Consider the following 13590-nt stretch of genomic DNA (forward strand, 5'->3'; position numbering starts at 1 on the left):
TAGTAAAGTGGTTTGATTTTTTGGTTCCTTTCTACTGTATAGTATGGTGCTTGTGGTTATGGGCTTTCTAACCCAAATAATGGGCTGGGCTCGGGTACGTTGGGCTCTTTCCCACTTGGCCGTTTAATTTCACCTCAACCAGGGCCGACGTAGTGTGGTACAATTAAATTAGATTTGATAGATTTAATAATATATAATATATATATATATATATATATATATGGTGCCACCTAGTGAAGAATAATTCTACATCCCACAATTTCTTCAGGATGTAGAATTACTCCCCGGTGAATATGTTACAAGTCATTTAAAAATTTTAAATAATGTTGCACCATATATGATGTTAAATACAATAAAACAAAATCTAAATCATAAAATAAATTTCATAATTTCTCTCCATTTAAAGAGAAATGGGAAGATTCTATTCCAAAGTGATATATAACACAGGCAAAATTAAAAACACAACATGTACACCGACCACACTTTCGTAACTCCAACTACTTGGATTCATTAAGCCTCACCTATGATACTCCAACCGTATCATGAATTAGTTATTTCTAAACGAGTCATGCTAATTAAGTTTTGAGCATATTGTAGATGAGTGACAAATTATTTTGATTAATCATTTATTCCGAGAGAAGAAAATTATGGAAACACTTACTCGAAATCTCACTAATCAACCTCCATTATGGAAGACACAATTTTTTTTTTTTTCTTAATAGTTCGCCATGATACATTTGCATGATCCATGCATAATATCATGAGGAATTAATACAAATTTTTAGTTGCTACCTAGTATCGGCGATTAAGGACCGTGAGCTTGACAAATGGGCCGTTTTCACCGGCGGTGGCTTTGGAAGCATTCGTACAAATTCTTCTCTCCATCAAAATTAAAAGTGAATTGTTAACGGAATTCTGTAGCCTTACAAATTAACGGAATTGTTATGCCAATAGGACCTATATATCTGCAGATTGAGGGGAGGTCCTCAAGAATGATTTCGCTTGGCTTTTTCTCTTGCTACATCAAGGTGCATGCCTACACACTTTCTTTCGTGAATAATCCCCAGGAATATTACATGCAATCACCACAAATTGAACGCTAATCCTATAATTATATGTTATTAATTAGCATGATAATTGTGAACCACAAAATCATCGATTATTTTGATTTTAATTTATTCCTTTTTACAATTAATATTGATATTGTTCAATTTTTCTAGATATGGCCACATGGAGGTTCCTTAATTAATTTTCCAGTTCAATGATAACTAGAAAATTAATTAACCGGATCCATCAATGAGAAACAATTAGAAATTCAAACACGTCACAACTAGGGCTTTGGTTCGTGTGATCAAGTGCTTAATTCATATTTGGTTGTCATTCTTTGCTGAAGATTTTGGAAACCAAATGTTTTGCATCGATCATCAGCAATTAATTGATTTTCCGCTCCAAAATGAAAGAAAATCATTACCTCTCTCTCTCTCTCTCTCTCTCTCTCTCTCTCTCTCTCTCTCTCTCTCTCTCTCTCTCTCTCTCTCTCTCTCTCTCTCTCTCTCTCATGTTCATTTATACGTACTAAAGCTGAATCTCCACCAATGAGTGCCACGAACAACCTTTTCCTCTTTAAACAACCTTCCAAATCAAAAGCATTCTGTCTTGGCCTGACACATGCATGTCATCTAGATTGCTGTCATACTCCAAGTCATATTAAGAGAATTTCGAACCAGTAGCACAGCTCTAACCAGGCCAATATAGAGCTAACTATGAAGGCTACGTTAAAGATATAATTCATTCGAATGACATGGCATATTGGCATATAATTTATTTTGAAGCAGTTTTTTTTTTTTTTAATAAATTTGTGTCACTTTTATTACTTAATAATGAAAATATAGCAGATTTCTCTAACAAAACAATATCACATATACAATTAGGAATTTTTTTCTATCCAAACTTGATTGATCTATGATATATGTTTAACGACAGCCTTAACTAAACCATGCGCCGCATTATTAGCGATTCTACTAATATAGTGAAGCAGTTTTAATTGTACATGCATGCAGTAGAATTAAAGAATGCTACAAATTCACAAAACCCGTCATGCATGTTTATATATTCAATAGTGAAACACGAATTATTGGAAAAGCTACAAAGATCGAACACCATTAAAAATCTGCTAAGTTTAGAAGAAACTATTGGAAATGACACTAATTACTCGTGTTTTTTAAACTCAAATTGATACATGAACCAATCATGTACTTAAATGCAACGAGGGATTCTTGGCATTTGCCATACCCATTAGTGATTATTTGGTTTAATGATTTCAAAACGTGTTGTTTGAAAAATAAGCGATTTTAAAACACAGTTAATGAAAATATGATTTTTTTAAAATGCAGTTCATTATGCGTTTGATAAAATCGCGGTTCGGTCTTTAAAATAGTATAGTTTTTAAAACACAACCTCTTACATTCAAATACACTTCCAAACGAGATACCTTTTATTTTGAACTAACTCACTCTTAGCGGAGTGAGTGAGTCAGTGGATGAGATGTATTGTTACCAATTAAGGCATATCGCTTAATTAGCTTATCATGACTTTTTTCTCCCCAAATCATTTGTTGCATTTTATTTTGAACTAACTCTGATATATATATATATATATATATATATATATATATACATGCAGTAATAAGAGTTATAGAATGATAAGCCTGCTAATGAGTAATCTCTAACGGAATATGCAAAAGATTATAGAATTATATGCGGATTTACATATCTTGGCCTATATAAGAGTTGCAAAAACTTGCATGAATCGAAAAGTTTAAACATGAGACAATATTTAGCTACTGACGAATATTTTATGCACCAAAAAAAAAAAATTAGTGTTAAATACTTTTGAAATTAAAATGGCTAGGCCAGAGTTTCAAAAAAAAAAAACCGTTTTTATTAAATTGATAGGAATTGGCTCCTTTATATATTTTTTCCTTGATGAACACATACTGACTACTGTGTACAAACAACTTTATATATCTCACATTTCAAGTGATATAAATATAGGAAATTTTGTCCTTTCCACTTACATAGTGTGAGAGATAACATAATAAAATGATATCTTAGCTAGCTAGCATGCCAATTAATTGAGGACTTCAAGAATTTGTCTTCAACCAAGTAGTAGCTTCAGTTCTTTTTCTTTTTTCTTTTCTTTTCAACCAAGCTAATTAAAGATAAACTCCTTAAACCTTTAAGTCTAAATCATTATTTGCTTATTTTGTCAAAATTTGCAATATATATATATAGACCTAATTTATTTTATAATTACTGAAAGTTTTAAAAAATAAAATGCATGAGTGTAAGCAGTACTACTATATAACCGATCCTCATTATCATATGTCCCCTCACATTCTATTAAGTGAAAACTATATTAATACCTTACATAATAAAAATGAACACAACCTCATGACTACATGCATAATGAAAATTGAAGAGAATCTTTCTTCCTCTTCAATATTTCTTATTATAACTTGAAAAAGAAATAAAAAATAAGAGTACTAAAATTAATTTCAAAAAACTGAAGATTAGAAGTTCATTAAAGAACATGGATTATATCATGTAGTTGTATCACTAATTAATAGAAGCTCAAAAAAAAAAAAAAAAAGATAAAAATTGTAGTACTAATAGAGACTCACCTAAATAAACTTTTTTTTAAAATATAAATAAAAAATAAAAAGTGCAAATGAATACATATGAACCAATTGTTATAATAGAGATGATGGAGCTTCAAACCTATCTCCCAGCTGCCAATTTTGCCGGTACACTTCATCTTTTTGTGTGGGCATGTGTGTGTGTAAGAGAGAGAGGGGGAGACAGTACTTGGGTTGCATCAAAGATAATTATTTTCATGGCAGAGTCTTTTTTTTTTTTTGACTTCTAAAATTCAAAATGCTTCCGCATTGATTGAAATCACTAGTTTTGGAAGCTATATAAAATTAAGCATGCATGATTTGCACCAAATATAAATCTATATATATATCTCATAGTTTTTGCACTTTCTCACACACACACACACACATAATCCGGCCAGCGTATATATAGGAGGGAGCCTCTCTTTTATTCTCAAAAAATGAGCATTACCCGATGTGCTATGCTACAAAATATTCATATTATATATTAATTCCTCGATATTCACCAACTGAAGCTTATTAGCTATATATATCATGCATATAGGACAATGAAAACAGAAAACGCAGGATCGGAACGAGTGATGACCATTACCTTGTATATTTTGCTGGTTACATGAAAAATGATACAATACGGTACTGCTCTAGCTAGCTAGCCAAGTACCTCAAGATCTCACTCAGAATTGTCTCATTCATAAAGTCAGATCCAGAGTACTCGTCCTCGTCCTCGAATTTTTCGTATGACAATCTCCTTCGGCCTTGAACCTCCCAAGCTTTGAGGTTCGAGATGAAGACAATGAAAGAGACAAACTACTAACAACCCCATCACCATTATTATCCCAACCCTTTTCAAATTCATCTTTGTTTGGTGCTTTAAGAGATAAATTCAAATCTAGGCCGCCGCCATGATCTGAATCCAAAGCCGCCTTCCTTTTCATCAGTACTGTGTTTTGCGCTTCTTCTTGAACTCTTCTCCCATCTTTATTGGGAGAGCCAGCATTGTCCAATAAATTTCTTCCCTCTTGGATTTGATCAGTTATAAGGTTGGATTGATCCACTGAACTTTGTTTAAGTTGGGTTTGCCTTGGTCGCTGAAACTCGTCAAAAGTTTGATGCCTTGTCCACCAAGTAGCTTGTCCATTGAAAAATGAACCATAGAGTCCATTTCTAGCGCGATCAAGTGTGTAAGGGCTATAAATCTGGCTGTGATCAAGACCTCTCCCGGAAGCATCATTATATCTTGAATGAAAGAAACAGCTGGTTAATTATGATGCTATACTTAATAAAAAGGCATTAATTATTTAGAGCTCAAAAAAGTAGTGAGGAATTGCGAGATTGATCGTATATATATAGTACCTTAAACCAGAAGAAGGTCTTTGACGGAAACTTTGTAGCATGGGAAGTTGGCTAAGGTTGTAGATATGGTGATCTCCGCCTTCCATAAAAAGCCCTTGATCTGTTGTAACTGTCATAAATATCCATGAAATCAGGGAGAGGAAAGACACCCCAAAAGAATTAACCAAACCCTAAATTAATTTTACGTCACTATATAGAAGTTGACCGATCGAAAAGCTACCTCGATTGTGGTCATCCATCTTCTTGCTCCTATACATCTAATTATAAAGACAAACACAAAATTATTCATGAGATAATTATCATTAATTATTGAATTAAGCAAATTATCAGCATATTGTAGATCAAAAGTACCTGGAGATGGCTCTTCACATGAGCGATGCTAAGACCCTTGATGTTCATTAGTTGAAGTACCAACTTGGGTGTTGCTCCTGCGCGCACCAACGAAAATTCACATTATATTCATGTAATTTTCCCTTTAATGTTGATCAGTAGGCCATTTAATTATGGGTTTATTTGAGAGAGTACTTAAAGAGACAAGATCTAAATATACATATATATACTTACTTTCTTGGCCTCCTAGTCTTTCAACTGCGTGAGCAAAGCAAAGATGGAGATCAGGAGTCCACCGGAGTCTCGGCATCTTAGAACGTACATATTGTCGTACAGGGCCTGATTTAGCTTCCTTCTTTTCACTCTCTTCCACTGTGCTATTGCTTGAGCTTCCACCGTTCTTTAGCCTGCAAGTTTCATGATCAGTACCCTCATCCTCATCGTCGTTCTTCTTAGAAGGGCTTGCTTTGCAGACTTCAGTACTATAATCACAGCTTCCTTTCATCTTTGTACGTATATAAATATAATCTGTTGTTCTTCTGATCGAATCGTGATTTTTGGATTGACTAGCAATGATAAGAATTCTCAATCATTTGTGTGTTTAAGGAATGAGCTTTGATGTGTCCTAATCTAATCTCTCTTGGCTCGGGCCAAAGCAGATGGAAACGAATTCTTTAGAATAAGGCAGTTGAGCTCTTGCAGAAATAGGTACCCAGCTTGGATGGAAACCCTTTACTTTGACATAGAAACGCCGGTCTCTCTTTCTCTCCCCACGTTTGTCGACTTTTTTATGCTTCGCGTAAATTACATTTGCATGATGTCATGCTTGGATGATTTTATAGGATTTCAAAAGCTTAAACCAATAGAAAATGATTAATTTAATCATTTAATTTATATTTTAATACAATTTTTCTTTAATAGATGAGGTTCAATACGTAGAATATTTAATTAAAATAATAGGTGAATGACAAAAACAGAATTCAAACTTCTGACCTCTACTTTAATTTATATTTTAACATTATTCATATGTGAGCTCAAACTCTTCCTTAATAGGTGAGGTCCAACGCGTAAAATATTTAATTGAAATAGAAAGTGAATAACATAGATATGATTTAAACTTAAAACCTCTGCTCTGATACTATTTTAAATTACCACTAATTAATTTTAAAAACTTAAGTTAATAAAAATAAATTTATTTAATTATTTAATTTATATTCTAACACATGTATTAATATTTCTTCTCCATCCCTCCCCCGAAAAAGAAGTACTTAAATGGAAATTAAAAAATAATAATAATCTAATTAAATGCACATTTTTTGCTGGAAATTTTTTGTTCAACTTCTAACATTGTTCCATAAATTGTGACCATCATGCATGAAGTGGGACAATTGTTGCATATGATATTTAGGAAGAGAAATTAAAGAAGCGTTTCTCCAACTATTCCCCCACCCCAACCAAAAACCAGAAGAAAAAAGAAAACGCATTAATAGCACGTACATATATATTAGTCTAGCACGACTTTTAAATTTTCTCTCTTATTTATTATCTGTTTTTTTTCCTTTTTATGGTTGGACAGCTAGGATGACTTGAAAGCTTGAAAATCTCTACGCATAGACCAAACTACATGTGAGTTGACATAAAATGCTGTTCTCTATCTTCACAAAAAGGTTCCTGGAACCTGCAGAAAATAAAAGGTTCATAAAGAGTACTTTTGAGTAGCAGTATATATATCCCCAAGCTTCCAACATTACAAAACTGTATACTTAGGCATACTGGATTGGGATTCTTTGAAATTAATTAGGCTGTCTCAATTTTATTGAAATTTGGGCAATTTAAGAGTAGCTAGGGTTGCGGGTAGGGATGACAGATCATGTGTCGAGTTCGAATCGTGTCTACATGTATATAATACTATATACATCAACCTTAACCCGACATATTAATTAAACGGGCCAAGTAATTCAATCATAACCCGCATGCTAATTTCGTGTTGGTTGTGTCGAGTTTATGAGTCGTGTCAAGAATTATCAATCCTAAATACCACACGTTGGGTTCACATCATCATGTTGAAGTATGAGCATATATATATATATATATCAATCATAACCTAACTTCTTTAATTAAACAAATCAAATCATTCAACCATAGTTCACTAATGTTGTGTTAATTAGATTTATACTTGATTTGAAGGTCGTATTAAAAATTATCAATCTTAATTACAGAACTTACCTGTCCCAAATAGAATCAATAGATGACTCGGCCCGCACCGAATTAATTAAGCGGCTGAGGACCTTCATTACACTGACTAAATAGGAAAATGATTTTTGTACACATTTACAATAGGCGTAAGACCCATGTATATAGAATTCATTCCGGTACCTATACATGTAGAATTCATATGAAATAGATCTTACATGTATGTATCTCACACCCATTATAAAAATATATATACAATATATATACACGACAAATATGTGTAGAAATAACACAACTCGACAGAATATCAGCGCGCAGGTTCCTCGTAGCAGGCATACTAGCCTGATTGATTAAAAAAATACTGTTTCCACGCGCACGAAAAACAGGAATCCTGTGGCTCTAGAAAAAGAATGGGTTTGTCAGCTCGTGACATGTAAATGGAAGACGACGCAATGCCATGCATAAAATATTTATAGAGAGAGAGAGAGAGAGAGAGAGAGAGAGAGAATATTAAGCCAAAGCTGGTTTCTTTCTATCGAGAATCACGGATTTGTCCCTAGTTTGGGAGACTCTTGAGTCTTGCCCTACCCCGTCAACCGTCTCGAGAAAAATCTCTAGGGTTTGACTCCGGTAATTACCCCTTTTCTCACTTTCTCTCTGGACTTGCTGATCGATCAGATCGATACAGAAGATAACGCTAGCTGACTCTCTCTCTCTCTCTCTCTCTCTCTAGACAGTTTGAAAACGCTGAGTTGGGTACTCCGGGCTTAGCATTTACAGAAAAAATGCTGTATGATGGGAGTGGCTAGCGGCCGCTCTGATCTCTTGAGACAGTTTGAAAAAGTTAAGACATGGGTCAGATATGCCTTGGAGATAGTTCAGGAAAAAACAATTCTAAAATGATTATGAAATGAGTACATAATTTAGGTTCCCGATGCTAATCTAATACAAAAAATTAAAATTGTTAAATGTGTGTAATTTTAAATAAAATTGCAAAAAGTGTTAGTGCATTTGAAAGTAATGGTCAGAATCGGAATGTATACTTTAAAATTATTATTGAATTTAAGATGGATTAATATTATTGAATATTGATTTAATTATGATTTTAAAAGTCATGCGCATAATTTTTGAAAGGATAAAAAAATGGTCTATATCATTATTCATTTGAATCATTTGAAAGTAGTCTGAAAAATGTGAAAAATTCAATGTTTTCCGCACTACAAACAAGGGGTTGTGTAATTTTACTAAACGTTTAATTGCATTTTTAAAAATTACATTTTCACTAATTACGTTTTGAAATTGTTTTTTTCTCAAACTGCACATTTTGATACTACTAAACCAAACGAACACTTAATTAAGGTAGAATATGGAATTATTCTTCTTGATTTTGATCTAAAATCTAGTCCTTTAGTTTTTTTTTCTTGGGGGGGGAGAGGAGGGGGGATTTTCTTGTTATATTAGATTTTTTTTTTTTTTTTTCCCAAAATCACACCGAATTTGGGGTTCTATATATTTATTTGTCGATATAGAGATGTGGACCATGCCGATGGCCTCTAGAGCTTTCATTATCAGCATGTTTAACTATTATTATTAGTAGTATTAGTATTATTAAGGCAAAGTCTGGGATGGGCCACTCAAAAGTATATTATATAATATATATAGAACTAAACAATCTGTATCCTGATCGAGGTCGAATTTGATGAGATTAAAAAAGACAGTACTGTGCTCTGGAATCAGTAAAATAAGCAATGCTATAACTTGTTGCGCGCAGTCGGTTGAAATGTCATGGACCACACAAAAATACTTGGTCATAATATATATATATAAAGAAAAGAAAAGAAAAGACGCTACTCTTGGTTTTGCTTCAAGTGCCGATTAAAGCCTGCAAGTTGGTTCAGGTAATTGCAAGCTAAGGAAGGTCTGTTAGAAGTTCCCAACTACGTTGTTTTTGTTGACCCCAAAATGAGAGAGTAGGAGGAGGAGGAGGAGGAGGAGAAGAAATTTAGTGTCAAAGGTCTCGCTTACCAAACAAGTAATACGACTGTCCTTAAACATAAATAATTAACCATTAAATATACTTCAAGTAATTTTTTACACGACTCGCAAGCCCGATATGAATTAAGCACAAAATTAGAGAATTGGGATTGAAGGTCCGACCCGTTTAATTAAATAGGTCGGTTTATGTATGGTTGATGGCCTATATAGTAACTCATGTCTCAAAGTACACGACCTGCATGCGAACATGAAATTATTGTGTTAAAATTAATAAGTTTGACTTGTTTAATTAAATGGGTCTGATTATGATTGATCTATTATATATAGTCTTATATCCAGACCTTAACATAACCTAAACCACGAATTGTCATCCCTAATTAAATCATTTTCGAAATTCCTAATCAATTTAAGGCCGATCGATCACGTACTCTTTAATCAAAATTAATCAACCTAGCTTGTGGCAATTAAGGTCTTTTGTCAAATAGTTATAAACACAGCATGAAGAAGCACGTAGTCTACACACGAGATATATAGAGTTGAAAAACTTTTCCTGCATGAACCCGAATATTCTATCAACGTACGTGTACGTCAAATGCATTTATTAGATTGATTCATCAACAGCAACGACCTCAATTCATTCAAGATGTACACAACCACTAAATTAAAGGTTGGCGAAATACAAAAGTTCGATCTTCCCCTACATATATCACGGGCATCTTGAGAGTAATCACAGCCGTCCAAGAAATGCTGTCTTAATTTGGAAATAGTCATGATAGCTGGTACTACTGATGGAAGAAAATTGCTAGAGTTCTTTTTAGTGTTATTTTGAAGTCATTTTATGCTGACATAAAAACAAGAGAGAGATAAATCAAACTGTAATTTTTTTTTATTAAAAATAGGGTGTCATATCAATATAGAAGGACCCAGAAGAACACTAGAAGAAGTTCTAAGATTTCTTTTAATGAATACCCCTCCAACGGAGCATGTGGATCGAAGAAGCAAATTTATGCTTAGAATGCATGTATCTCAAAGATAAGCATACAATATACACCATATATATTAATTCAATTGGTTCACCCTGACCCAGAAAAGGCCAACAAGTAGGAAAGATTGGAGAAAGTACTGAAAACTATATTAAATAGTTTCTTTGTTCTCCCTCCATATTTTTTTTAAGGAAGCAAAGTGGAACATGAGTCCAACAAATTAATATCATAGATATATAACTAATTAAACGCATATATTGATGTAATTGACGGTGGTCAATCTCTAGAGTACTCTAATCAAAATACTTTCCGATTGATATTAATTAAGGTCATTTCGATATGCCAGATGTCAAGTATATAGGTGTGAGTATGAAAAAAATTCAGTCTCGCATTAAAAAGAGAAGTCACAAATATGAGTAGTTAATGTAAAATAATTAACCTAAATCTAAAAGTATTAAGTTTTTGGATTAAGCGGTGTCCAAACATACTATATTAATTATCTTGATCTCACCGAAAGATAGACTTTCAAAATTGTCGATTTTCCTAACAATTAATTAGTGATATCTTAGCTGACGCTGAAGTATTTTTAATTGGTACAGGCACATGCATGTATACAAGGGCCATTGACATTGTTTGGGTCGAAAGTTGTAGACTTAATCAAAATTCTAAGATGAATGATATATACCTCAACATGCTCTATTATAGTTTTAATAATAATAATAAATAAAAAATTTAAAAAAAAAAAAAAGAAAGGGGGAGGGGGGGTGTGATTTGTATAGCAGGAAGCATTTGTGAAGAACGCAGGCGGGTTGGCTTTTGGCTTTGCCTGTGAAGGCTATTAAAATACAGGTTGGTCTGAAAGATTCGGCATCAAGCACCCAAGCTGTAAAGTCAACCCCCAACAGCACCCTGTGTGTTTATTATTTCTTTTTTATGTTTTTGTAGTAATTTTCAATGTGCATGAGAATACGTGAGCCTATTTATGCGGATCTACATCCTTTCAGAATGAAGATGTCTGTCTTTTTCTCCTGCATACCTAACTCCTACTACTTTAATCCTGCGCTTATCATTTATGCATGCCATGCCATGCCATGCCATGCTTTCCCCGCATCATGCATTTATGCTATTGTTAGTAAAATATTGATTAAACAATTAAATTTACTCTTCTTATAAGTTTAAGTTTTTGAAATAAATGGTGATTTAACTTGGTATCAGAGTCAAAGGTCTTGAGTTCGAACTTTAACTCTATCATTTACCTCCAATTTCAATTAAATATTTAACGTGTTAGGCCTCACTAATTAAAAGGAAGTCTGAGCCCACACGTGAGAGAGAATGTTAAAGTATTGATTGAACGATTAAATTTACTCTTCCTATCAACTTAAACTTTTGGGATAAGTAGTGATTTAACTCTCAATACTTACCCTTAATTAATCTCATGATAGAAGCATTTCGTTTGTTAATCTTTTTCGGAAGATATTTGTTGTTTTTTGTTTTAAATTTTTTTTTTGATGTAACATAAAAATTTTAAATATTTTGTGTATTAGGTTTGTTTGTTAAATTTTGAAAACAAAAAAGGATAATATATATATCAAACAAAATGAGAAACCAAACTTCATTTTTAAGCTTAAAAAAGAATATATATATATATATATATATATATATATATATATATATATATATATATATATATATATATATATATATATATAAAGAAAATTTTAAAAGTGGGGGCAGTCCATGCTTAATTCAATGCTTTGCTTTGGTCTAACCTTTTTTTTTTTTTTTTTAACTGAATTTATATATGCTCGTTTCAAAAGACCTCGTTTGGCAATTCACTCTTTTTTCTTTTTTCTTTTAAAAAAAAAAAAAGGAAAAGGTCAAATTCTTTTCTTTATTTTTTTTCTCACAAAAAATTCAAAAGTACTCCTTTCACATTTATATTATTCAATTCTGTATATTTTTCTGAAAATAAATAAATAAATAAAACTTATTTCTTTACATTTCCATACAACTTTAATTTCTTCATTTTTCCCTTACAAAAAATACTAAACTCTTTTCAATATTCTTATTACTATTAAAAAAAAAAAAAAAACAAAAATTAAAAATTAAACGTGCCCTTAAAGAAAAATAGTTTTTGAGTACCGCTACATGCATAAAATTCATTTACGCATGGAATTCTCAAATCCAAGACTTCTTATTATACCAACCAATTTCTACAAGCCCTATTAACTCTCAACTCCTATGCAATAATTGAGTTAAAGGTCAAAGTGCAACGTGATCATCGGATAACTACGACCATCAGATTGCAAAACGTACAGTCATCATCAATATCCATCTTCACATTGTAACTTACCCTCAAAGAAAAAAGATATACATGCTTAAGTATATTATACACTTTGGTAATACTAGGTTTAGGAAAATTCCTTACAAACTTACGTGATACAAAGTCTACATGAGTAAAAAAATTAAGCCACAAAATTATACATGTAAATTTAATGAGTTATGTTGTAGATATTACAATTTTTATTATAAATCTCTGACAAACTGATGTGACAGTTCATGTGATACTTATCGTGTCCGATAAACAATAATTTACCTGTCAAATTTTGTTACTTCACATTTTCACCATTGAAGTACTAACATGTAAGTTTGTAAGATGATTGTAGTAAAAACTGTAGTAGCTCAATCATTTTTTAAATTTAATTATTTAATGGCCAACATGATAAGTATCACGTCAATTTGTAAGATACTTATGATAAAAGCTATAATATTCCTAACAACATTCCTAGATTTATTATGCGAAAATGTCACTTACCCCTCTCTCAATACCACTTAATTTCCAAGGTTCCCCCCATACACTTCATAAATTTGCAACATGGAATTATAATCTTTCAACCCATTTCAATTACCCCCTCTATTAACATTTTTCAAAATACCTCTTTAAAAAGCAAAACATTTTTTTTTTTAAAAAAAAAAAAAGTGAAAAAATTACTCGAGAGGCCGTTGGTCAACCTTTATATATATATATATATCAAAAACAAAGGAAATAATGACATAGTC

General features: G+C 32.3%; 1 protein-coding gene across 1 annotated transcript; it reads right to left on the reverse strand.

The window, feature by feature from the left end:
- Positions 1-4258: 4258 nt before the first annotated feature.
- On the reverse strand, positions 4259-6123 carry LOC133864419 (putative Myb family transcription factor At1g14600). The gene is made up of 5 exons (XM_062300750.1): positions 5594-6123; positions 5381-5457; positions 5250-5286; positions 5030-5138; positions 4259-4912 (listed from the first exon to the last, which is right to left on the reverse strand). The coding sequence occupies exons 1-5, from the start codon at positions 5862-5864 to the stop codon at positions 4366-4368; spliced, it is 1041 nt and encodes a 346-aa protein (XP_062156734.1). The 5' UTR covers positions 5865-6123; the 3' UTR covers positions 4259-4365.
- Between the last annotated feature and the right edge of the window lie 7467 nt (positions 6124-13590).

The sequence above is a fragment of the Alnus glutinosa genome, chromosome 3 (assembly GCF_958979055.1).
Source record: "Alnus glutinosa chromosome 3, dhAlnGlut1.1, whole genome shotgun sequence".
NCBI lineage: Eukaryota > Viridiplantae > Streptophyta > Magnoliopsida > Fagales > Betulaceae > Alnus > Alnus glutinosa.